A 27,761-nucleotide genomic window follows, 5' to 3' on the forward strand; every position below is an offset into this window, starting at 1 on the left:
TGAATTCGACAGAGATTCGATAATGCGAAAATCATAAAAGTGTGGATGAGATTCACACGCTGAGAAAGTTCGAAATTCTCTCATTTCATTGGAAGATCACAAATTATTAGATATCGCTACTAGTGTACTCGAATAAAGAGGATGTTAGACATACCAGATCAATCTAACAGATTCCAATAAGCATTAATTTTATTTTTAATTGAAATGGTTGACCCATCAACTGAATATAGATAAATGAATACTTAATTTCCTGTCAACGCGACGAGATTGATAGATTTTGTAACGCGGTATTAAAATGTCAAAATCACTGGCGAGAAGTGTAGTCGTTGAAGAAACAAAATTTTGAACTCGAGCCAATTTGAAAACTTTCATTTACTGACGTTGAGAATGATATTTCGCGTGACTAATGCCAAAAGGGCGTATAAAAATTGTACGCCCTTTTGGCTTTTCAAAACCAAAAGGGCGTATAATTTTTTTTTTTGTGCCAATCGTTTTGTCAATATATTCTAAGCCTAAAAATGAAAAAAAAATTTTCAAAGCCAAAAGGGCGTATATCTCAAGTTATAAAGCCAAAAGGGCGTATTATTTTTTTGATAATAATTTCTAATTTATTCCTTATTCAATAATATGGAATTTTTATTCAAAATTTTGAAAAATCTTGATTTTTTTTATACGCCCTTTTGGCTTTAGGCCGGCAATTTCCTAAAGCCAAAAGGGCGTATATCTTCAGATACGCCCTTTTGGCGTTAGTACATCGAAAAATTTTTTTTTGCAGATCTTTACGTTTCGAGTGATTTTAAGTCGAATGGCAAAAAAAAATTTTTTTATACGCCCTTTTGGCATGGATCCCTATCTAACTGCTGTAGTACGCCCTTTTGGCATTAGTCACGCGATTTGCACGTGTCAAATTCGCAGGATCGTACAATAAAAAAAATATGAGGCGTTTGAAATTTCTTCAGTTTTCCAGATTCCAAATTTTACAGAATTGAAGTTCGCTTCGATTAAGTTTTTTTATAATCAGGATTGAATATGTTTAAAGGTTGTGCAAAAAAGCCTGAACTTAAGAGAAGAAAAATAATCTTATAATCATTGTAGCATGCCGTGACTATGGTTTTGGATAGAGTTCAATACTGTATAACGCGGTACAGACATGTTCATAATAGAATCGATTAATCATTTCAACGAATATGCATTTCGACTGTATTCAATAAACCAATCTAGTGTTTACTGCAGAGAAAGTAATGGCAATCTTCGATAAGATTTGAATGAAAATTCTATTGTCGATATTCAATGTTTTAAACTTTCACGAGAATTTTAATCAGTTGATTCAATCGTTAAAATCTTCGCTCAAGCAAATTTCTAGTCACATCAACCGATGTTTCGTTACAGTGATCAATGTCTCATTTCGCGGCCCGTGATCACCGATGTAGTCAGTTCAAACCGAGCCTTTCTATCGGCGTACCATTTACGTACATATTTTATGACAGTTACATAAGTTATCAGCATTCGTATCTTCGTTTGAATACCAATTCACTCACGGCATTGTTTGGATGTACTTCTTCGCAACACTTCGCGGACAATAAATAAAATTCCCTACCGTTTCCCAGAGTTTGCCGAGCATTGAAAATTCAGTAACGTATGTCGGAGATTTTCAGAATTCTGGGTAATATTTAGGAATATTCAAAATGACCTATTTGTACGAAGATAAAATATAATAAACAATTCCCTGACTATCCGCAAAAACTCCAAACATTTCCCTAAATATTCCAGACTATCGTAATCCCACCCAGCATGTGCGGAAAAAAGTCATTTTAGAATTTACTCGATGTCACGTGAGGTTACGTGAAGTCAGTAGAAGTCTTTAACAGTCCCGTGAATCCGCGTGAAAGTCGTTTGGTTCAAGTCATTTGAATTCAGTTCAAATAATTTGGATTCAATTGGCGATATTTAAATTCACGAAGTTACTTGAAATCGCTTGAAATCTTTTCAAACCATTTCAAGTCTGTTGACTTCAAAAAGTCAGTCCAAGTAATTGGAGTCAGTTCAAGACATAAGGAGTAATTTCAAGTCATTTTGAATCAGTTCAAGTCGTTTGAATTTATGAAGTTAATAAAAATCACACGAATCCAACATAATTTCATTATACTTCGCGAACCCGTTTCACAAGTAACTAGATTAGAATCCAATGAAAGTAGAATGTTCACTTTACAAAGCCACTCGAAGCAATTTCACTCGAATCAAATCAATCGATCTAACGACCAACTCGCTTGAATTAACGAAGTCTCGAATTCACCGAAACAACGCGTCCCTTCGAGCGATGAAAAATAAAATCACATAGTCATTCCCACACACACACGCACACACACAGAGACAGGAAATGTAACGTTTTCCTCACCTCCCGAGGTTCCTTGGGACTCTGCACCCTGAGAGATCCGCTAGCAGATTTGACTCGAAGGGGAGCCTGTGGAATCGCCGTTATAATTTGGGGGACAATCGGTCCCTCGTAGGGGAGTTCCTGGTAGCACGACTCGCCGGAACCTCGCCTGCTTCCGGCGATGCACATCGCCCGACGAAACAGCCCGGCGACAACGGCGCACAGACCGCATTGCAACCCCGTTGCCGATCCACGGCTAGAAAGCGATCCTCCGCCGTTTACTCGGCGCCGGGTCCCGCGGATTCCGCCGCGGTGACCCGAAGCCTCGCGTCGCGGCGTGGACGCCACTTTTGACTTGTTGGGTTTAATGTTCGTCGTTTCCCTATCACCGCGGCGTGGTTCTCCCTTCCTTCCTTTGTTCGTCCGTTTATTTATCACGGTATAGTTATTCTTATTATTGTCGTTTGCCACTCTTTGTCACGCATACGACACCATGCACGTAATATCGTCGGTGCGATCTATTTTTTACACACATGTATACGCACAGCCGAGACGCTGCGATATCTTTGGCTTATTTTCTCCGCGTTTAACCTTACTTTTCCTCTCACCATGAACATCTCACTTCCGCCGGTTGTACGTATCATACACGTATGTTACATCTCGATGTGTTTACATGTTTCTTTTTTCTTTTTTTTTTTTGTTTATTTTTATAACACGATGTTACAGGTTTCTTTATCTCGTGTACACTGTCCGCTACATGCTCTTCTGCTCACTGAAACGAACTGCTATATTTTAAAACGAACGAGAAGCATCGGATCACACAAAATGTAAAATAAATAAAAAAAAATCTACACCACGGCTGCAATAGCCACGCGGCTGGACTCACAATTGACGCGTTAAGCCCGTTGCATGGGTGGTTGGGAAAAAATATATATGAGTATGTTAAATTATCAATCGCGCACGAAGCCGAGGTCTGCATGACTGGAATGTATAGTATATTACAAGTATACTTCATGGACAGGTATAATACATCACACAATGCACTGAACGTATGTTAAATCTGTCGCGCTAAAAATCGTATGATAAATTCAACATTCGATCCACGTGAGACGAATAAAAGGAGTGAGAGAGAGAGAGAGAGAGAGAGAGAGAGAGAGAGAGAGAGAAAGAGAACGTCGAAGAGCCAGAGACAGGGATGATCGAGCTGATCTAACGTTACGACTAACTGATTCTCCTGTACGACCGCAGACCACACAACCTCGAGTGGAACAAATAAAAATCGGGGGAATGAGAAAAGAAATTCAAATTACACCGATAAGATGTCGCGATAATTAGCGGACGCGTGCCGTGGAGTAACAACAACGAGGAAAAGGAAGAGCGAGAAAGAGAGAGAAGGAGAGAGAGAGAAAAATGGCGAGGACGGCAGGGGGGGGGGGAAAGGGGGTTAAGTTAAACGTACGACTACCGCGTAAACAGACACTAGGCCGATTTTATGTTTGCCTTAGAAACTCTCTCGCGTGTCGTCGCCGCCGTCGCGTTTTCCCCTCCTTTCCTCTCCGCTTCTCTGGGTTAACCGTGTTACAAGTTTTTGACTTATGCAAATGCTGCAGTGAAACCTTACTTAGCGAGTAGATATCTCCGGTTCGCGGTTGCCGCGAGAATTATAACAAGATATACTTGGCAGATGCTCATTTTCTTATCGTTCCTCGCTCGCTTTTCTTCCCGGAAAAAGATGAGGCCCTTTTTCAAAACTTGGAAGCTCCGCATTTCTGGTGTCTTGTTTCGTGATACTACGAGTGCGAATACGACTGTTTTATAAACTTATTTCAGGGCGGTGGATCGGAAAATCGAAAATAGAGTGGAAAAATGCGGAAGAAAGAACGCGGTGATCCGCCGGTGAAAACCCGTGTCCCGCATAGTTTGCATCACCGCACGTCACTGCTACGACTAAAATTCTTCCCACGAGCGCCGTTCGACTTTTTTTTATCTATCCTAGACGCGTGCCAGAATTTAGTTTACTCGGATAACAACGTCGAGCGGAATTTCATCCAAGTACCTGCACGAAATTTGATAGAATTCATTGAGAGTGTCGATTGGCCGGGAAAAAGTTAACTTCGTTTCAAAACCGACTGGCGCACCACGCTCTTAGTAAAGTACAGTCAAGTTCACTGTGCAAGGATTTGCATCGGTTAATTTGACATAAAATTAAATAAAAAAATTTCCCGCATGTTTAGTTCTATCACTATGAAGCTGTGTACCATTTAACCACGATATCGTAAACTGTGACCTTCCACGACAAAAACTGGCACGAACATTTTTTATTTTTTTTTGATGTTTTATTCATATTAGAATTCGTGTAGAATTATTTTCAAAAACTGTATAATATGTCACGTGGAATATGAAGAATACGTGGTAATTGGCCTGTCCGTTCTTTCGGGTTAAATCAAGATTATACATGCAGCTCCGAACCGAGTGAATAATTTGATAAAGGGGTGGAAAAAGATAGGAGGGTACACTCTCCCCGGCACGACGATGTGCGTGGACGTACACCTGAAACACTTGACCGACGGGGACGTGTTAAAAGTTCGTGAGGTTCCTCTCCGGGCGGGTCATCGTCCATCGCGCAACGACCAGCGGAACTTGTTGCTAACGTTTCGGGGCACGCGACGCCGGGCGTCGGTCGGTCCGAGGGACCGGCCTCGGCCTCCTCCTCCTCCTCCTCTTCGTCCTCCTCGCGTACGACGTCGTAAGCGAAGTTGTACTAAACCGTACGGATGTCGAACTTCCCGAGTGGCGGAGATCCGCGCGTCTATATGTCTCTCTCTTTCTCTCTTTTTCCTCTCGAATATACCACGGGCTGAGACGAAATAAAAACAACTACACCACAAGTACGGTTAACGACACGAAGAAAGTTGTGCTTATGCGATATATATACACATCGTACGTATGGTTATGTATATACATGTATACGCATATCCGTGAGTCGGGAAGAAGACAATGCGGCGTGATCGGCGATAGCGTGTAGCAATGATATACTCGGCGAGTAGATTTAGTCGAGAAAGAGCGCGTGATTTACATCGAATAAATAAATCGAGAACGCGTCTGAGATGCACCAAAAATTCGGAAACGGCAAGGAGACTTCTCGTCGGCCTCCGTGGTCTCGGCTCTTCCTTTCAATCCTGAATTACGACGGATGTGGTGGAAGTGAACTAGGGAAGGGATAGGGCTACGCGTCGACGTAAATTTAAATACCAAATCGTAAAACGACGAAGGGGTTGCCTGCCTTTCAAACGTTGGACGAGCCCACGCGGCCGAATCGGGAGTGCGCGTCCACGGTGCACGCCGGCCGGCCGCGGTGCACGCACTGACTGAGCTCTGGCGCCCGTCAGCTTTGCCCTGGGGCCGCAAACATGGGCGGCGGCGGAGGGGGTAGGTGGGGGAAGAGTGCGCGGCGCGGGAAAACGGCGAGGGACTGCGCCGGGATCAATAACAACCAACCCCCGCGGTCGGTCTGCTGGGTCTGTCGGGCTGCCGGTCTGTCCGTCCGTCGGGCGACTCGGCTGAGGTCGGGTCGGGTCGGGTCGGGTCGGGTCGGGTCGGGTCGTTGAGCGGACGGAGCGAAGGCGGGAGAGAAAGAGAGAGGGAAGTATCGAGCGTACTCGCGCACGCGGTGCTTTTACGTGCGATCGGTGCTAGTCTGGCTTTTCCACGCTATAGGCGTCTCTGCACCACTCTCACTCGTAGGGCTCTGCAAACGACGAGTAGGAATGGATTACATACCGCTCTCGGGCTCGGTCTGACTATGTCGGTAGAGAGAATTGTTGGGAGTCGGGAGCGCGCGAGACGACGACGAACCTCGATGCCGGTTTCGGGATGGACTTTTGGACAGTCTTCGGGGCTCTGAATCCGAGGATAGATGCCGCGGTGAGAAAAATAAAGGGAGATAAGATACGGATGGGGAAAGATGGGGTGAACCTTTGTCCTTAAAAGCGAGGTATTTCGACCGATAGAGCGATTACAGTATACACGGTATGAATGTTATAAGGAGAATACCACGTCGTCGGAGGACGAATCCACTCCTCTCTTTGCTCTGCATTCTTTTCTTCGGAAATATAACGGAATACCGTCGAGTGGAGAGCTTCCGAACTTGTCAAAATCTCGATTTGAGCCACCGCTCGATCAGGGTTACCACAAAAGTTTAAGTCCAGTCTTTCGGTACTAAAATATTACCGGAGAAGAAATATCGTTACAATTATACAAGAAATATTACAGTACGAATACCTGTTTTGTGTAATAATAGAATAACTGTCATATGTATACCTAATAATACCTATCAAGTACGTTTCTTGGTAACTGCTAATCTTTCGTTATGCTTCTTATGTTTTTTAGTTAAATAAAGCCTCAAAATCACTTCGTCGATGCACCAACATCGTACCATTGCAATAGAGATTGATAAATATACTAGTACTAGTTATTAGTAATACTATAAAGCCAGTGTACATAAAAAAAATGATCGAAACATTTTACCAGACATTCTGCATTACGAAGTTGTCATTTTATACGTATAGGTATGTATTTTTTACATTGTACAGTGCTCAAGAGTTGCTGTTTATATTAGTCGGCATATTCCGCGCCAACTCTTGCATACTTTTCCACCAATTTTTTTGTTATTTTTCCTTTTAATTTTAACTTGAAAAAAGTTGTGGTGATGAAGATGCTTTTTTTTTTTTTTGCCTACGTACAACGTTGTTTTGGTGTCGCTGAGACGCCTCGAAATAACTCGCTACATACTGGGAAAATCTGCAAACTGACAACAAGATCAACGCAACAATGTCCATACCAAAGAGGTTGGAAAATTCCTTTCGAAAATTTGTACAAATCATCGCGGCCAGATTTAAAAGTAGCAACTCGAGGTAATTACAAGACTCAACTGACATCCATCAATGGCTGTTACGCGTTTCCCTTGGCAGGTTGAAGTTTACGTACCTGTATTACGTTCACGGTAGCGTGTACGAGACAAGAGAAGCGCCCCAGGGAGTTTTGGTTTTACCAGATATACTTATATATTCAACGTGAGATCCAACCATGAAGGTCGTTTCAGAGCCGTTGGATCATCGGGAAGGAGACCTTTGCCGAGGTATAGGGTAAAAGATGAGCGTTGCGACCCGCGGGGCAAAACACCGGATGGCAATAGTTGTCGACTGTTTGATAAAAGGTGACAGGGATTTTCAAGAGTGAAGTTGAATGCCCTGGCAGGTTTAGTCCAAGTTCGCAGGTTCCAAAAAAGAAATCCCTAAATAAGTGTAACCTGTGCGGACGCTGCATCATCGATTTCGTTCGAAGTTGGTAGAACTTTATAGAGTATCTAAAAAAATAACTAATCCCACGAAGAGTTACCTAGTTACTATCAAACTCACAGTTTGAAAAAAATGAATGATATACCGTCGCAGTCCTTTGTTGGTGAAACGTGTGTACGAAATTTAAAAACCTTTTTCTTTATCAACCTACAGTTTTCCCACATTTCTCAAACATCATCAGACCTTTCACAAGACGAGAGACTATTTTACTCCTATATGTTTGTGAGCCGAAGTAGAAATCGCTCTTCGATTTAATTATATGCAATCCAGGTAATAGCTGAAAAAGCATGTCATACGTGTCAAATAGCATAGTACAAGCTAGTTCTTCGTAGAGCATAGTTCTTCCCTAATGTTTTGTCAAATAACAATTGGGTAAACTCAACTACGCAACAAAATTATAGGTAAAAAAGAATCCAGGGCAAAGCCTGTCAGTTCAGCAATAAATATGATTATGATCATGATTATTGGAACGACACTTTTCTTTGGAATGTCATTTTTTCTTTTCGTTACAAAGTGAAGCGCCACCACAAAATAAAAATCATTTTTCCACAGTTGTTTTGACCCAGCTCACCTTGCCTCGGTCCTTTCGTACAGACATAGGTGTCCAACTTAAATACGGGTGTGACAGTTATCCCTGCTCCCACGCCTTCGTCTAGATAAGTAGGTGTGCACGAGATGTTGACAGTAATCGTGAGCCTTGAGGAGATATTCACACGGTACACTGGATTATATGGTTGGAGTATCACGGGGGCAATTTAAGTAAGGGTAAATTCACTTGTCTTTACGTAATTTACGGTACGTTTCACCGAAACCAGCATATTTTCTGCAACCGACGGTACATTTTATTTCTCTCATTGTTTACGATTGGTCGACTCCTTAATAACAATAATAACAACAGCAATAATGATAATTATAATAATAATAATGAAAAATACTGCATTCCTCGCCATACTCGAGAGGGTGTGTCTCTGGAAGGTGATTTCTCCCTTGTACGGGGCGATAGGGACAATGGTCAGTAACCATCGTTATGCGTCTGCAGCCGACTTGCGAATTTCAATAGAGACACCCGCATTTGCACAAGGGGCGAGAAAAACTGCAGAAAATCTTGCCCAAATGTAGCCGGACTGATTGTGAGTTCAAACCTGAGCTTGTTGGTTCGGTGCTTGAATTAACGTATAACTTTCCTTCAAATTTTTTGCAGGCTGCTGCTAAGGCCCTCCTCGACTCGCTGGGGACTTGAACCCGAGTGCTCCCTTTCCTTGGAATTAGTCTCGCACGATAGTGTGACGCTTCTACCGCACGGAAAAAAATTAGGTACCGTAGATTTTACATTTGCTGTGGTGAATATCAGGACAGCATTTTCTTGGAGTTAAATTTAGATCAATTCTGCTAGATCTATCTAACAGTAAGCATGATGTAACTCTTATTATTGATTTTCTAACTCTTGTTATCGAATTTGTAAATTTTGCCAAAATTTCTGTAAAATTAACTCGAAAACAGTGCTGTCCATTTATTTACCACGGGAGATGTAAAATTTACAATATTTTTCTTTCCATGCGGTGTCTCCGTTGCAATTGTTAACTGATACAAAACAACTTTCGATGCGTAAGACGTAATCTAGGTTGCGAAACGCAGGCGGATTTCGGTAGAATGTACCCTGAATTGCAACAATGCAGGCGGATTTGCTCCGTGTCAAATTGTCGATGTAACATTTCCACGAAATAACCCGGTATGCTGTACGTACGTACGTACAGTATTGGGTAAATTAGTAATTAATTAATGACAATTTGCAAATTGCAATTATATTTTGTGATTAAAAAAAAAAAGAAAAATGACTAATTATAATTGTAATTGATACTTTCTTTCGCATCGATTACAAATTTAAAAATTTATCGCCACTTTTTCGCGTCAATTACAAGTTATGATTAGTACACATTACAATTATCCGTACGGTGTTGGATTATCTGCCCTCGACTTATCTTTAAATATTGTTTCTATGATAATTCGCGTTCACAACGTACAATTATTAAACGAATAAATATCTAATGAATGTGATTTTGCATACTATATACATTTTTATCATACGATTATTCGCAGGGCATTTGTACGGCTGTCGCGCACCGGGATTCATGATGAGTATGTAAGTACTGACTCATTGTCAGATCATTTGAAGTTATCCAATTTAATATTTTAGAAATATTCACAAAATTCTTGAACCTTATAAAAAAGGTGTTCCATTTTGCTCCAGGCTTCGACTACTTCAAGGGCGGCCCATTTTACCCCGATGCTCCTAGGAATACTTATATATTTATTTATTTAGGTGGCATAGAACAAGAGAAGAGACATAAAGGAGAGAGTCAAATCGAAAGAGAGAAAAATCGTGTCAATCACTTGTTTAATTCGTAAGTGATTCGAAAAATAGGGTCAATTACTTTTTTAATTTGTAATTGATTCGAATAAAAGTGTCAATTACTCTTTTAATTCGCAATTGATTTTTTTCAATTGCTAATTACAATTTTAATTTGTAATTTATACGTAATTAATTACAATAAGTAATTTGATGCTGGCCGACACTGCATACGTGTCCGGAATTCCAAAGTACACCACGTGTAGAACGCAAAATATCACAATGGCCACTTCACGTAGAATTTCTAGGTATTTTTATATCATCACTATTTCCACAACAGAACAAATCGCGGAACGGTCTTCGGTCAGAAAGTGATTCAATTACTTTGAAACTATACTCGTTACTACAAAATCTAAAATTCATCTTTTTTGTCCAACCGAGGTTAAGTTAACTGCTTGTAAATTGGATGCAATACGAAGAGGATTGCGGAGCGACGTACAGCCAATGATTGACCGTGAAAATGTGTGCATGATTGATTGGTAAAATTTGAGGCTGGAACAAATCGTAATGATCGTCGTAACAGCAGGGATTTTGCGAAGTGCGAAACGATCGAGGCGATCTACAGAGTCAAGACTGACAGAGAGAAAATTATTTTTATTCAAAACGGAACAGCAAATCGTGTTCTTGGCTGACATAAGTACCTGATACTAATGGGTCATATTATTAAATATTTCTTCAACCGAACTAATGATCTATAGTCACGAAGTGTCTACTATTGCCGTGCGATTAATCGATTAATCGTTTTTTCCAGATTCTGTATAAGTCAGTCGGAGACGAGTCCAAGAACTATTCACGCAGCATTGGAACGTTTGCATACAAATCGAGAAAAATATTGAAGCAGCTTTAAATGCTCGAGAAAAGTTTTCGAGTTAACCAAATATTTGCCAACAGCTAATCTACCCAAGAAGAATGACGGGGGTTAAGGTTTCGGTGCGAGTAGTTAATAGCTGTAATAAAAAATTCGTGGTGGTCAATTTATTTTCATTTATCAAACCGATCGTCGCACGGACGCAGCAACATATCACTATGTCGAGTATAAATATTGCGGCCGAACGAGCCAGCGAAATATCAAGAATTATGTATAATCCGTGCCTGATTTCGCGGATTCTTGACACCCATTCGCTTTTGAACACTCTTCCGCAGGGGGGGATCCGTGAATAATCTGGGCATAACGCCCAATCAGAATTAGCTTTTGTGTCACGGTGCCGTTTTGCGAGGGCACGGAAACGGAAGCCGTATTTTTGCCCCTTTATTATACTTGCATCATTTCTCCGATGACGCTGTGAGTGTACAAAGAAAAATTTATTCCATTTGAATTTCATTGATTCTGGCCCGGTTGCTGCTTCCTTATCGTTTCGTCTCCCTTGCAGCACGCGAACGATCAGTTCTGTTAAAGGTTTCCTCACACGCAAGGCGGCTTGTTCCCAACTCGCTGTCAACGGCGATACAGTACGAGGCACGCGACCGTTAGCATTACTATGAAAACGTTGCCTGAAAAGAATTGGACCACCTCGACTTAACTCGTCCGATAAACTGGTAGGTAAGAAAATGTTGTTAAAGCATTCAACGGGAAGATACAACTTTGTGAGCAGAAAATTCATCAGCCTTTATCCGTGAAAATTAGCAAATCTGTCGATGTCGGTGGCTTCTGGGTAGGTTCAACTAATTTACAGAACCACGATGAGAATTCGTTTGAATTTTATCACCGAGCATCCGTCGATATAGGGGATTGGACGAAATTTATGGTTTTGACTATTCTCGAAACTTGGAGTACACGATACTCTAAAAATCTCTGAAAATCCAAGAAATCTGTTGAAATCCTGTCAAGTACCCTAAAATTTCTGCAATCTCTTGAATCTTTCAAACGACACGTAATGTCCGAAATCCCATAAAATCTCTCGAAATCCCACGGATGTTTTTGAAATTTTGTAAAGCCATTGGAAACCCTCTTAAAAATGTTTGATTCATCTGAAATCTTGGAAATCACGTGAAATCTCTTGAAATCTGGTGTACTTGTACGAAGTGATGAGTAGTTGCCGCTTAGACTGGGCCAAAAATTATAAATTCATATCGGTAGTTTCGGTCAGGTAAGAAAATGATGCGGCTAAATTCAAATTTTGTTTTTTACAATTTGCCCTACAACTTGAGAGTGAATATATTTTTCAGCGTGGCTTGATTTTGCATTCACTGCGCCATAAATCACCACCTCTCTGTTCCCTATATTTACAGGTTTCTGTAAACAGTTTTACCGGCGCGGCGTAATAAAGAGTTTTCAAACAGCCTCTACTGTATACGTTTCTGAATGTATATCTGGTAGCTAAGTTATTACTGGGTAATGTTATAAGTATCTACACGTGTCGATTCAGATAAGGTTAAAGGTAAAATAAAAGGTAAAATAAAAGCTATAGTACCGTCAATAAGTTCGGGATCACTTTACGAATTTTCGATCTGGACAAAAAGTTAGATATCTGACTCAAAAAAGGCGTAGAGAAATGTTCCAGGTCGCATTCGAAAGTAGAAAGAATCAGCTTCATTCTCGTTTCGTGTCAAATTCTCTACATTAAACATGTCGTTTTTTGCGCGATTTTCATACTTTCACAAAGTAGCGCGTAACTTTTTTGAAAATAACGATAGGAATTTTTTTCTAAGAAGGACTTTCAAGTTGGCGAGATTCAGCTTTCAAAACTGTACTGTATTCTAAAAAGGTTCCGTTTAGGATGAAAATACAGGTCAATTTCCCGTCAAGTTTAAGAGCTAATTTTGACCAGACTCTATTTGCTCATTTCAGATTGCGTCATTGATGACAAACGCCGTTGGTTGTACTTTCAGGCATACGGTGACCGTGCGTGAAACTGAGGACAGCGCCAAATCAACGGTATGTGTCCGAAAATTTTTATTTTTTTTTGCTTTTCAGTGAAAAATGATGAGGTGAAAATTACCCCACGGATGAGAATTCGATCACCAGACGTCTGTCTAGCAGTCTGCGATCGAAGTGCCATCCCAAAGCAGTATGGTAATTTGTATTTTATTCAATGTCTCTCATACTTTCATTTGGGATTGGAATTGAATAAACACGATGAAACATAAATCATCTTGTTTTCAGGAATCTTCCGTGTTGGGTCCATATCTAGGTATTTGCTACTCATTTGATACTGTCAGAGTGGGCAAGGCGTTAGCGCAGTAGCTGCCTCACTATCCTTCACGGAAGCTTAAAATATGGTTATGGATCGACAGGCTTTCCGGCAGCAATAAAATTCACCCCCGACGGTTTTCTCGCCGCACGTCATCTACCTTCCACGGATTCGGGCTTTATGGTTTGCCCGCTAAAATCTTCCCTGAATATATTATGCGCGTCTGTATGGACAGATTATTATGGGCATAGCCTGCGGCTTACTTACGCGAGCCCATGCCTACTAATCCGGAGGGATCGAGTACACGTAGAAGTGAGAATGAATTTCGGTTGAATCACGTTCCTCAATTTTCAAGCTCACTGCGAAATAACCAATATGAACGGAAAAGTTTTACTTTTTATAGCATTATGAAAAATGAACAATTGTAGAAGCTATCAGCGGTGCGGAAGTGAGGAGGTCGCGATTTTTCATTAGAACGAATGACGTGGATTTCAAATATTTTCTGCAACGCCTTCATTCGACTTATACTCATTTTCTTGACCATTAATATACTATAGACCTATGTACGTATTAGTCAAGCTTACGAGTCATTCCGCTGGCCTGATATCGGACCAGGAAAAATCAGACCCAAACTTTATGACAAAAGTTTGATAAACGATTTATTGGAAATCGTAGGAATCATCGAGATTTACAAATTTTGTACAGATCCGTCAGTTGAGGAAATTTGGCCCATGCAAGATATGTTTCTTTGTTATGAAACTTTCGGAATACTGGACAAATAGATATTTCTCTCCATGATTTCTCTCTAATTATTTTAATCTTTCATCATTAACCTTTAAATATAGTGTAACGTACAACGAATATTGCGCGTGTTTCGCGATTGCCCGGCAGAGGCGCTGCTTCGGTTGCCAACGTAATCGACTATGGGAAAAAGTGACCGTTTCAAAATTCGTGTCCACATGTGTAGCTGTCCTTTTCGGACTTGCGCAGCCCACGCGATGACCTGATATTGTGCGAAGACTTTTTCTATAGCAATTCTTAGCACAGCCACGCCGCAACAGCCGGCGACCCGTTGCTGAAGCTCCGTTCCTTCGATTACCGAGCTTTTCCTCGACTTCGCCGATCCCATTTCCCACGCCATTTCTCCCTGAACCCTAGAGCCATAACTCAAAAGGATTGACGCGCGATTTGTCTAGGTAGACGACAGTTGAATCATGCAGGAAGGCCGATACGAGCATCGTCGAGGACTCGACGCCCAGATGGCTCAGATTCTGTAACGAGTCCCTTTTCTTGCTCACATGTGAGGCGAGTATCGCCGAATTGTATCAAAATAGATGTATAATTCTCAGACGATTTGTACAAATGTTTTGCTTGAAAAAGAAATTTTCTTATTCATTTCGGAATAATTTGCGTCACTGTATGTATATTGGCAAGTAGATGCCCGTCAAGGAAGTCTCGAATGATTTTTGGCAATTTTGGATCGATCTGCTTAAACTCGCCAGGAAGTCACTGAAGATGTACGCATTTGAAAAAAAAAAAAAACTCAACATTCGTCCGTTAGTTCAACATTCGTTGCACTTCGGAAGAAAATCACATTTGCGCAATCTGTTGTATCAAAATGAGGTTTGTACGAACAAAATTGTCATATCCGTACAAGCGAAGAAACATTCTTTTTAACAAAATATAAAAATACGGATCTTTTTAAATTCGCCAAAGAATGATAGACATTTTTGTCAGATTATTTGAATTTGATTTGAGATGGAACCAGGTAGTTGTACATCTCATTAGAAACTTAATATCCTTAGAATGTATAATATTATTGTACATCGTGATAAAATAGATTGTTGATGGTCGAATAATTGACGAGGCAATTAAAGTGAAGTGGCACTTCACTTGAAGGAAATAAAACCGCACCGTCTTCCTCGGAATAGGATAACCTCAAGGAGACGAAGTGTAACTATCTTCTGTATCGACAATTTTCTAATTACACATTTCCTGCACGTGCATTGCCTCATTAGAATGCACCACCTTTAAGGCAAGCAACGGAATTAGCGGAGTGTATAATTACCCCCGAAATATTAGCCAATTTAGAGAAATTTCAGTTTGTCAATAATCGATGTCGACAAGGCACTCATCCACTTTCAAAATTGCACATTGCACAACGTTGTACGAGAAGCCGATCGTTCCCAAAAGTCTATAACGTCTAATTATACTCAACCTAGCCAGTTACCAATTAAATTTTTTATTTGATTAACCATTTAATCACGAATCATGGACCTTCTCATGTTGCCGTGTAATTAAAATTTATTCGAATTACAGTTGTACACAAATATCATTTTGAATAAAACTTTGCCCCGTTGAGAAATAAAATTATTAAACGGACCCTGGTATCGGTAAGTTTTGTTAAAGAAATAAATAATAATCAGAGAGACAATACTACGCCCGAATTGTTAATATATAATCTGTGCCGCGCGTGCGAAGCACCTGCAATTAAAATTCTAATTAAATTGAAACATTGTGGTTGAGCGACGGCTCAGAAATACCGAGAGAAATATCTCGATTTAGAGATTTTCAATCAAATTAAATGAATTTTCGCGGAATCTTGGTCCGAACAACCAGCTTGGTTGATTGGCTTTGGAATTTTGAAGCGTGCCTGTGTCTGACTTTCAACCTTTTGATACGTCGACTATTCACGTGTATTTTCAAGAAGAAAGGGGAGCGTATTTTTATTTCTGGGTTGTAAAATACGATCAAAAACGGATTTTACAAGCAATTCGTACTTAAATTTACCAGAACTCGATACAGTCTTTCACGTAAGCTCTGTGTTTTTTATATTTTCCGTGCTGACACTTATGTGACTGGTACGAAGCGAGTATAAGGTGGCTGATAAAGTGGGTGAATTTAGAAAATTTATAATTCGAAAACCATTTGTTCGATTCGATTGGGATTGATGTTATTTAAAAGTACGTAGATCAAGCTTCACTTGCATATTTTATTGTACTGGCATCAATTAATAGGAAGTATTGTTATTGCCGATAACGTGATCGATGACTTAGAATCGGCTTAACCGATCTACTTCAAATTTGGAGACAGTCTTATTCGATGGGTAACCCTCTTTGTCACGATCCCGAGTTTGCTTTAATCACCATAATTTTTTTTGTAAATTTAACAAGGAAGTCGTAAGCTTTGAGCGTAAAATAGAATTTCAACATTAGGTTGAAAAAAACATAGGATATACCAGAATACCGTTTTGACATTTGGAGTAAATCGATTTTTGCCATTTTTGAGATATTTTTGGCGCGCAAAACATGTTACCGGGTGAAAACGAAATGGTTGACGTTATCGTATTGAAGTTAGTAACGTTGTCGTAACAATTCATGCTGCGGAAAAAGCGTTATTAAGTCATTTTGAGATTGTCTGACATTCGGTAAACCGTAATAAAACAAACCACACTCATATTCCGAAATCTTAGTTCCTTCAATATCATTCTAAAATTGACAAAAGTAATGATTTTTTCCCCAACATTTCGCTACGATAACGGTACCAACTTCAACCTCGTTCAAAATTCACGACAATAACAACGGTTCCCATTGATCAATCGTGATAAAAAATAAAATGTACATCAAACTCGATCGACATACACCGTTAAAAACACGGCGTTGAATATAACACCAGAAATATTCCGCAGAAGTCCACACCTATTTTGGTTTTGATTTTAAGACGACTTGTTATCACTCGTTTAATTTCGTACTAATCGGTACGGACTTTTATCGACACCGTAAATTTTCCAACAGTGTATTCTCGAACGAAGCAGACCCCGATCGAATCGAACGCTCGTTTGTCAACGTACGATTTCCCAAAATCATTAGCTTCTTCACCCTGCCATAATATACGTCGTGCCATACACCCCGAAAATGCAGGATGCATCGAAGAGCATTGGATCGATCCTACACCATCTCGGAAACTTTTCTCGGAGATATTTCGCCGGGATATTGACGACGACGACGACGGGGATCAAGAAGGGGGCGGAAAAAACCGGAGTAGGAGGGGTGACCGGGTTCTTCGACGGGGAATGTGGCCCAAGGCGACTGAAAACACCCCCGTGGCGCTGCCTGGGGAACAGCAGCCTTCGGCGAGGGCGAGGGTGAGGTTGAGGGTCCAGGGCGAGTCCAGGGCGCTTCGGTGATCCGGGGAGCGCGGCTGCGCGTTTCAACGACGTTCACAGTTGGCCGTGGGGGCGGCCCGGGATCCCCGAGCCGTTTTTGCCACCACGTATCTCGACGCGCGACGTACGCGATGCACGTCTGCGTGTAGGTACGACCTGAAATCCTCGGCGTGCGTTTGCGTATACGCGTACTTCGTCATTTTCATTCTATTCCTCCCCCACCCCCCAATAACGCGTCGATTTTCTTTCAACTTTTCAGGATATTGAAAGTGAAAAATTCTTTTTCTCGTTTCTTCTTTGCCTATAGATCTTCTTTGTCCCCGTCGTTCAAATACAGGCTTCAAAATCCGCGTATGAAATCTTTTCTTTTTCACTCGCACATTGAGAGTAAACGGCCTCTGCGCACGAAAGATAATTTTACTTATGGCTACCGTACGGAGCTTGATTTTTTTCCATTTTTATCTTGTAATTCAAAAAAGTCAATTTTTCGTTTGTGATACACGTGGTCTTAGTTAAAAAAAAAAAAAAAACAGTACCTAACATATCTCAGATTTTCAAGTTACAGGTAAAAAATTAATTTACATTATGTACCAAGAACTATAAAAAATATATATACGTAAATACGTAATGTAAATTAATTTTTTACCTGTAACTTGAAAATCTGGGATATGTTAGGTACTGTTTTTTTTTTTTTTTTTTAAGTAAGATCACGCGTATCACAAACCAAAAATGGACTTTTTTGAGTTAGGACCATGTTTGAATTTGCAAGATTCGAATCTATAAGCTTGAAAATTGCCATTTCTGTTGTTGAAAAATTGGCCGTCACAGAACAGAGAATAACAGGTAATTTCCATATGCATGCAAGGTTTTTACTCACAGCTACTTGCTTCGACTGAAAAATCCCAATTTTTGGGTTGTGTCGCCCTTGATGCTGGGGTGCGAATGCATAGTATCGACAACTATGATAACACTAAATGTAGGCACTTCTGCCACATTTCCTTGTGATTCCATCAATATTTGAACCGTTATCGTAACCGACACTCATCTTACCAGAATTATCTAGTCATTACAAAAAATTAAATTGTTCCCGGTCCGAATGGTGAATTCTGCTCCAACTTTTAGGGCCTTTTCTTTGGCACAAAATATGAAGCCCGTGATGTGTAATTCAGTGATTGCACGGTTACTCGTTATTTCAGAGCATTAGCGAAATAACTCCGCATTTTCGACAACCTGATTCATGATAAATTCAGCGCAGCAAGAGCCATAAGATTAAACTACACTACGAGCTTGATATTTTCAGCAAAAGAAACACCCGTGAAAGTTTCAGCAGAACCCATGATTCGGAAGCCTTGTTAGATTTTTTATTATTATTACACCTATATTTGTTATATCTATCGAATTTCCTGGTCAAACCTTTATATCTCGTGTGAAGTATTTCAGTGTCAGACTAGCTTGATGTAGTTCGTAAAAACCTTTGAACCTCTCTTCAGTAGTAACTTGTTTATTTTGTTTTCCCATTTTCAATATTTCTTTACATTATCAAGTTGATAAAAAAAAGTTCGACGTGCCAAAAAAAAATAGACAAAAATCGCTCCACAACATAACCAGTCTAGAAATGTTATCAGTGAAAAATAGAAGTTTCAAGAATTTTTCGGGAATTTTCAGACTTCTTAAACAATATTTCAGTAGCCCAAAAAATTAAATAGCGCTAAAAGAGAATAGAAAAACAATCGGTTCGTCACGAACCTGTTCTTGAAGTGTTTTCGAAAAACGAATACATTTTTTGAGAATTTCAAAAAAAAATTCCTTTTCAAAATCATTGAAACTATTCATAAATAACGGAGCACTTGAACGCAAAATATGAAAAAATTCAGGGTACTGTTTCAGAGTTGGGAAAATTGCCGAAAAAATTTAACCAAAATCAGTGGCGAATTAAGGACGAAGATCAGACGTTGGATGGGTTCGCGTGGAATTCCCCAGATCTATTTACCTGCAAAGATCACGTTCGGGTGCTTCGAACCCCGTCGACACTTTTCGTGACGAAAGAAGCAAAGAAAGCGAGAGCTGCGGCACGACCGACATGGATTTGAATTCTTTATCCCGCCCGCCGACGCGGCGTGGGTGGATGAGATTTAATTATAATCTGTTGACGTCGGTTGAACTGTGATGCAGCCGGAGGCCTCGAGGCTGAAACCCATTAGTCTGATGCACGAGCCGGGCACTGCGGAGCTCACGTAGAGAATACGAGCCGAGCATCGCGAGAGGAATACTAGGACGGAAGTTGCAGTTATCTGGGTTGAACGAAGCTCGATGGCCGGGACCGCGTCTCGGCATGACGCTAATTGCTTGGCCGTTAATTAGAGAAACACTTACCGGCAATTAGTAGCCGCGGATCCATCCTGTGCGGATTAAATCCACCTGCGATCAGCGTGATTTTTCCGATAAAATCAACGTGTATCGATATCGTCACCGGGGTTCCCCCACCCGGAAAAAATAACCAGTGAGTTTTTCTAAACGCGGAACGATCCGCGGGCCCGATTCGGGCGATCCGAGTTACAGCTCGTTTTATTCGTTTTTACAACGTATTCGGATCGCCGGAGCGGGATGCGATACTCGATCTGAAAGTAAGCTGCAAGTCCGGTTGCCTGAATAAGGCGCACGGAGCTTTCCGCGTCTGGGAAAACCACGGTATAATTGGGAAGCTTAAGCCAGACTGATTCGTCAGGTTTGTTTACGTTTTACGTCGGGCGTGTGGGGGTAAAAAACTAGAAGGGCTGAACGAAATATCGAATTTTCAAACACGCGAAGAATCTGATACGTCGAATTACCGTAATGTCTAAAATCCAAGTATGAAAAACTGAAAATCTAGAACGTCGAATTACAGAAAGGCGATTACATGAAACGGCAAAATCTAGAATCTGTATACGATTCTATGTTATCGGGACGAAGTCTGACGATTCTACATTTTGCCAATCTACGTTCTGATTTTCCTATTATTTTAATTCAACATACTTTGACTTTCGATATTTTTAAATAGTATAAATCAAATTTTCACTTCTTTAAAAATTGGATATTGCGGTCCATTTATTTTTCGATCTTTTTGTTTTTTTTTTAACTTCCTCCTGAAATGAAATCTGCGGTCCACCACTCACGGAATCTTATGAAATCATTTGAAAACTCTGAATTTCCCTGAAATCTCGGGAAATCCTTTAAGTTAAAAGGTAAAATATGTTGGAATCTCACTGAACTTTGGGATCTTATGAAATGCTGTGAAATTTTGTGAAATCGTTTGAAATGTCTGAAAATATTTGAACCAGACCAGGAGCCCAAGAGTTGAATCATTCTTAATGTTTTTATTATAAAACTTTGTATCAAACTGTTGATATCTGAACGCATGATATTCGAATTTGGGATATTGTTTTATTCGTGTTTACAATCATTTCTAGAGATTTTTAAAACGGTTGTTCTTTTCTCCTGACATGACGTTTGAATGAGAGCAGATACGTTCTTCTCTCAACTGATATGCAGAGGTGACAATGAGGTCGAACTACATTATACTTGTGGGCTGGCAACTCGTCATAATTTGTCATATTGTAATTTATTTACCGATAATTAAACTCTCTTATCGATGCAGCCAACTCGATTTAGTTCTGTATCTGTTTTGAATAACGCTACTCAAATTTATTAAAAAAGATTTACTTCGAATGAGAACGGTTGTAGGGTAAATTTTCGTCAAATACCATTTTCAAATTGAACCGATGGATTTGCCGAACTAATTGTAAATAAACAGGTAAAGCAAAACAAACTTCTCATTTATTATGAATCGAGGCTGTACGAATAACCGATTAATCGGTTTTCAATTAATCGATTTGCCGGCTCTCGAGGATCAATCACAGTTTCGCGATAATTATTATTTCAATCAATCCATTGCTTGCTGTAAATTTGTTTGCCAAATGCAAAGCTAAGTAAAATATATTTACGTACAGTAGTTTTTAATAAATCAGTCGTATACCGAATACGTAACTATTATATGAAGGTAAGTATTACGTCATACACATGTCAATATAGTTACACAATATCTGATGATTCTGGAACGAAAAATAAATTTACAAAACACCTGACTCACGATATTTGACACAATTATACATTTCAATATCTATTCCAATCGGTCATATTTTGCTCATCATTTTTCGGAATCCCAAAACAATCAAAGTCTTAGAATCCACTTGTTTTAATCACCTTCGACTGTTGATTCATTCATTTTCAGAAAAAGCAGACACGGCTACTTGGAATTATTTACTGTTGTATGAAACATGAGTTACATCTGATAAAAAATCTAGATTAATGGATCAAGCGCTTGACCTTAATTCAAATACATGGCAAATGCAGTAAATCGCCGCTAATCAAAATCTGAAAGCTTCTTTTGAACGTGTACACCTGCTCAATTGCTTTATTGCATTTACAATCAAACGCTTTTAATTGTGGCAACAAACGAAGCTTTTGATTTCGATAACGTTTGAACGAAATGGATGTCCAATAAATGTATTGCTTTGGATGGATGGAAGTACCTTAGTTTAAATTGAATAATTATGAGTTGTACCGGGAACAGAATTCAATAAATTTGTAATATATACCTTGGTGCATACAATTTTTAATGTTTTGTAAGAATTTATCAGTTTCTTTTGGTGACGTAATTGCGAGTTCCGAGGCGATTTGACTTTTTCCTTCTTCGTATTCGAATGTTCATATATTTTTTACGTTAGAAACTTCAAAACATGAATTATCGACAACTATGATATTACACAGTAAGTAATAACGTTTAAGGCACTTTCTTCTAACTGCAATAATACTTGTTCAAACTGTTATTACAACGATACCCAATTTGCTAGAATTTTCGCAATAACTATGGCAAGGCAAATTTTTCTCAGTGTTGCATTTGAAATGTTAAGACAGCGTGTTTTTCATAATTTTTCATTTACATCCACTGCATTACACACGACGTGTATATTATATCAGGAATTTGTCTGGATATCTGTGAATCATATTTCAACCTGACCATCAGAATTGGAATGAACATATTTTGATCGAAATATTAGGGAGAACAAAATCGTTAAAACCTCTCTGACGCATGAATTTTCGTGTTCTCGATCTGGTACGGATCCCAACCCGTAAATCATCTCGCAAGTATCGTTGCCAGAACGAAAATTCTGCCAAGATCTGGCGGTGCAGGCGACTAGGAAGACCGGGGAACGCGGAATTCTTTTCCCGATATCGTGCGTATAATTCTTCCAAAAATTACTCCTCGTGTAACTACATTACTCGTCTACACGACTTGTACCGGGTGCCCCCTTCTCAATTGAATTTATGAAAACTGCGAATTTCAATTTCTGAGACCAGGTTTTCGACAAAAAAAAATAAAAAATAAAAATCCAACGCGTGCAACAATTTCACCAATTTTGAGCTCAAAATTCGTGCCCGCGTGAAAATTGGTGTTTCAAGGATACGAACTCGGGGAAGATATGGGGCTAAATTAATCATGTTCTTATAATGGACATTGGGCCGAAGCAAAAAAATTTCAATTAAGATATCAGTCTTCCCTATACGATGAGAAGTTTTATTCTACAGTGCAGAAAATTTAATTGAAAGAATATTTCACGGGATCGCGTCTTGAGCTTCTTGGATGATCATTTTACAACCACATTCTTATTGGTCAAGGATACTAAAGTAATTTGGAAATTTATAAAAGGTGACATCATCCGCTACTGTAACCGATACCGCAATTTTTAGCTCTGAAAACAAATGACCGGAGACTTTCGGTTGTGTTTGACGGTTCAATAGACAACCTGACACCCTTTAGTCGCGTGTAAAAAGTGTATAACAGCGTTGTGGCGCCCGTTTAACGAGCGCAACGTGATGTAAAGGAGTGAAAAATGTCCGAGTGAATGAATAAATAAATAAATAAATAAATAAAAATACGCGAGGTGTCCGTGAAACGGTCGGTTGCAGTCCAGCCGGGAGCTGGGTCTTTGGATAGGAACGTCGTCGTGGCGGTCCTTCGCCTCGGAACCGATTTAGAACGGTGGTGTCTAAAGTTAGATTGTTTTCCAAAGACAACTACGCCCTCCGCTGGTTCTGATATTATTTTAATCCGTCGAGGAGAGAAAGGAACCGGGGTTTGTCGCGTAGGCGAGTATTTGGCGAGTGAATCTCGGGGAACAACACATAATCTTGAACATCCTTCGCGCCGCTACTTTGAAACAGCAAATATTCACCAGTTGGCAGATACAAGTTAGCTTCAAGTTATGGAAGCTCCTCAAGAACCGAGAAACCTGATTCCCTTCGCGTGCAAGGGACGCTGTCTAATTTCTCGCCCTTGGGTCGTTGTCTCTAGTACTTTCCTAGAAATTGTAAAAATCGAAAGCGCATCCCTGCTTGGCCAAAAACGTACGATACTTGTACACCACGTCGACCGATATTTTTTCTTTTCGCGGTATTTTTCTAATCGATTGCATTCTAATCACAAATTGCGTTTGTATAATTTGATAAAACAAAATTGCAAATCACAAAATTGTCATTTTTAATCGGTAAAAGAAAACATATTGACGACGATTGTGACGTGTAATTAGAAGTAAACGTGATACTAACATCATTTGTAAGTTGTAATTGGAAGATAAACCGATTCTAATTGTACTTGTAATATTTTAATACAATTTTTCTAAACGCTGTTTTCATTTGCGTTAACCATTTTTCCAAATACTGATTCTATTTGTCCAGAAGAAAAATTCCAATTAAAAATCACGATCGTGATTATTATTCTTTTTGGTATAATTGCAAATTCTTATTGAAGTTTATGCATATTTTTACTATACTTGTATATTACAACTGTGATTATCTGTACGAAAAGTAATTAGTGACGCCCAACACTGATTGTCACCCTCATCATGACGAAAGTGAACTTTGTGAAAATAATGACGTTAAACGTACCGTATGCGTATACATGGTGTCTCATTTTAACTTATACAGCTGAATAACTGAAAAAATTGCAAGCGAATCAAAAAATTTTTCAAATAAAAGTTGTTGGCTATCAAGAGACTCAACAAACTGTGACCTTCGTGACTTTGAAATGACCCATACAGGTCACTTTGACCCATAACATGTATACCTTAGGGTGATTCAGAAAAAAAAAAATTTTTTTTTTTTTTTTCCAAACAGGTTCAAAAGTTTCATTTAGGTATACAAAGACACCAGTTAAAATTTTAGATTTTAATATTAATATTTAGGGGTGCCTCATCGCACTTTTCGATTTTCCATAAGAATAACATAGGAAAAATGTTGTTTGCTTCTTATACTTTTTATAACTAGCTAACGAAGCGTTGTAAAAAAAATCTAAAGACATATGTTTGTAGGAAATTGAATGTTCTACAAAAAAGGTCTCTTGTCAAAATTTCGTAAAACAAACTGTGTCAAAGTTACAGCCTGTCAAAAGTTGAGTTACTTATAATTTGACCTTTTTTGAATGTTATAGCGTAACTACCGGTCTTATAAAAAATTGTACATGAGTTTTTTTTGTAAAGCATACACTCGACTTCAAACAGATGATAAATGATAATTCATTTTTGCAACAATGAAAAAAAAACTATCTTTTACCATTAAAAAAAAAAAAAAAAAAATAATAAAACGAGAAAAACAATTTCAGAGCAGATTTCTGCTAAAAATTTTTTTAAAGTGTACGATTTTTTCATTGTTGCAAAAATGAATTATCATTTATCATCTGTTTGAAGTCGAGTGTATGCTTTACAAAAAAAACTCATGTACAATTTTTTATAAGACCGGTAGTTACGCTATAACATTCAAAAAAGGTCAAATTATAAGTAACTCAACTTTTGACAGGCTGTAACTTTGACACAGTTTGTTTTACGAAATTTTGACAAGAGACCTTTTTTGTAGAACATTCAATTTCCTACAAACATATGTCTTTAGATTTTTTTTACAACGCTTCGTTAGCTAGTTATAAAAAGTATAAGAAGCAAACAACATTTTTCCTATGTTATTCTTATGGAAAATCGAAAAGTGCGATGAGGCACCCCTAAATATTAATATTAAAATCTAAAATTTTAACTGGTGTCTTTGTATACCTAAATGAAACTTTTGAACCTGTTTGGAAAAAAAAAAAAAAAATTTTTTTTTTTCTGAATCACCCTAGTATACCTATCTGAACGTAGAATTTCGTGCTCTTTCGGAATCCGAAGTAAGAAACAGGGGTTTCCATCGGAATGAAAGTTAATGCCAAAGTGAAGGTCATAGTTGGGTCAGCCCTTCCATACCCAACAACATTTGTATGTTTTATTTGAAACATTTTCCGATTGGCTTGCAATTTTTTGGGTTGCTTAACTGTGTAAGTTAAAATGGGACACCCTGTATGTATGAATGTTAGCATCTTATACACGCAAAATCTCACACATCGCGACTGTTTACGTAAACGAAAATAGCAGCTAGCCAGCTGCCTTATGGTTGCGACATAAATTTTTGTATGCACCCGTTTATTTTTATTTTTTTGTATGCATGCAAGCATATACAATAAGAAAAGAATTCTCTCTCTCTTCATATATTATATATGTATCGTCTTTTCGTTGTTTTAAAATGAAACACTTTTCTTTCGACATCCGGCTGATTCAAAATGGTCGAGATTCGTTTAGGTGGTTCTCAAATAATCTGTCAGACGACATTTTGGGTATGCACGCAAACTACTCCCGTGTCTCGTGGTGCTTAAACACGTAAAGGAGATCTTTCTTAAGTTAGACGCGACCACTGCAAGACGTGATTTTAGCGGATTTGAATAAAATTTGAACGAAAATGTCGTTCCATGCACGACATTCTCGTCTTGGTAGGTCCGGAGGACCGGGCGATATGTGAAACTCGGTGGAAAGAAGCCCCGGGTTTCCAATTCCCACGTACAATGAGCTAAAGAAGTTCTTATAGAGTTTTATTCAACTTTCTGCGTCTAACGATAAGAGTATTTCAAAGAAAGTGAAATCGTTGAAATATCTCCAACTATGTACGATTTAAGGTCCAATCTGCCAACTTTCGACCATCTTTTCCAGATCAAAATTTCCATCAAGCTGCAACTTGGATGCATTATAATCTACACCAAGATATGAAAATCGTCGATTTTCTAGGCCTAAGGGACTTATTTTTCTAACCGAACATTCGACTTTGAATTTGTAGCACTTTCTGTCGTAAGGGAAAAACTATAATCTGATTTTTTTTTGGTGTGAAAAAAACTGATTTATTGAGTAGAAAATCCAGTTGAAGGTGGATCGTCAGGAGTTGTCTAAAAAAAATATCCGTTTTGCGGTATTTTAATTCCTGTGCATTGTCTGATTTCGAACTCGCCGTTAATATTTCCGGCTGTCCGCAGCCGATGCTATTTATCGAGGATTGAGAAAATCCAATTCACATTCGAAGCTTGATAGCTTGCCATTATTTTCATAGAATTCTTGGGGAATTCTTGGAAAAGCCAAGTTGACAAATGGCTCTGCAAATTGGCCCTACTCACAGGGTGACGTCTACAACGACGCGTGTATACGTAACGCAAGTGCGAGGGTGAAGTGAACCAGAATTTCGAGAAAACTGTGCGTGACAAGTCGTCAAGCCTCTGTACTGTGCTAGAATAAATCTTGGTCAAAGGAACACAGCTTTCATCCCTTGCAATGCTGGATACATTTGGTGGCCGAAACTTGAGGATTAGTTTGATAATAAATCAACGATATTCAATAGAAATTGGTAAATTATTGAACGTAAGTGAGTTATTGGCGTGGTTCAAGCTTTACTGCGTAATACCGTAGAATTGATCTACACCACAGACGCGATGCTCAATTTCCCAATTGTCACGTGAGGTATCTATAATAACAACAAATCGACGAACGAGATTAGAAAAAAACTTTCTATTCTGATTTCGAAATTTAATTCTTTTCTCTGGACCCTGAAGTCAAGTATAAAGACTAATGATAGCGATTATAAGCTATCGCGCGGGATAAAATAATGTAGGCAAAAACATCTGAAATGTAAAGAAACTCCGGAAAGTTATCAGAACCACATCGCAATAAAAATACAAGAACAACTTGGCTATTGCTAGTTTCTGTCGTCAAATTAGGTACACGTTGGAAAGTCGCTTTTCTATTTTTTTATCGAAATGATTATACTTGTATCGTCTGTTATTCCGTGTGTACAATTAAGGATTTAATGTGATTGAGTTAATTGATCGGTTAGCTTCGAACAGATTATCGTATTGTCAATTTTGTATTGGATAGATGCGTAGCATTAATTT

At 39.1% G+C, this 27,761-nt stretch overlaps 1 protein-coding gene across 11 annotated transcripts in view; it reads right to left on the reverse strand.

The window, feature by feature from the left end:
• The window catches only part of LOC124299833 (uncharacterized), a 130,369-nt gene that overhangs the window by 53,892 nt on the left and 48,716 nt on the right, over positions 1-27,761 (reverse strand). For 2 of the 11 annotated variants that reach the window (XM_046753222.1, XM_046753220.1), the window contains exon 1: positions 2,396-5,726. The exons of 2 other annotated variants lie outside the window; for them this stretch is intronic. In XM_046753222.1, the coding sequence (XP_046609178.1) occupies positions 2,396-2,563 (168 nt within the window). In that variant the 5' untranslated portion in view covers positions 2,564-5,726. Of the gene's footprint in view, positions 1-2,395; positions 5,733-27,761 lie in introns of those variants that run through there. 7 more of the 11 variants (XM_046753218.1, XM_046753219.1, XM_046753214.1 and 4 more) reach the window with 7 other exon arrangements.

The sequence above is a fragment of the Neodiprion virginianus genome, chromosome 3 (assembly GCF_021901495.1).
Source record: "Neodiprion virginianus isolate iyNeoVirg1 chromosome 3, iyNeoVirg1.1, whole genome shotgun sequence".
Classification (NCBI taxonomy): domain Eukaryota; kingdom Metazoa; phylum Arthropoda; class Insecta; order Hymenoptera; family Diprionidae; genus Neodiprion; species Neodiprion virginianus.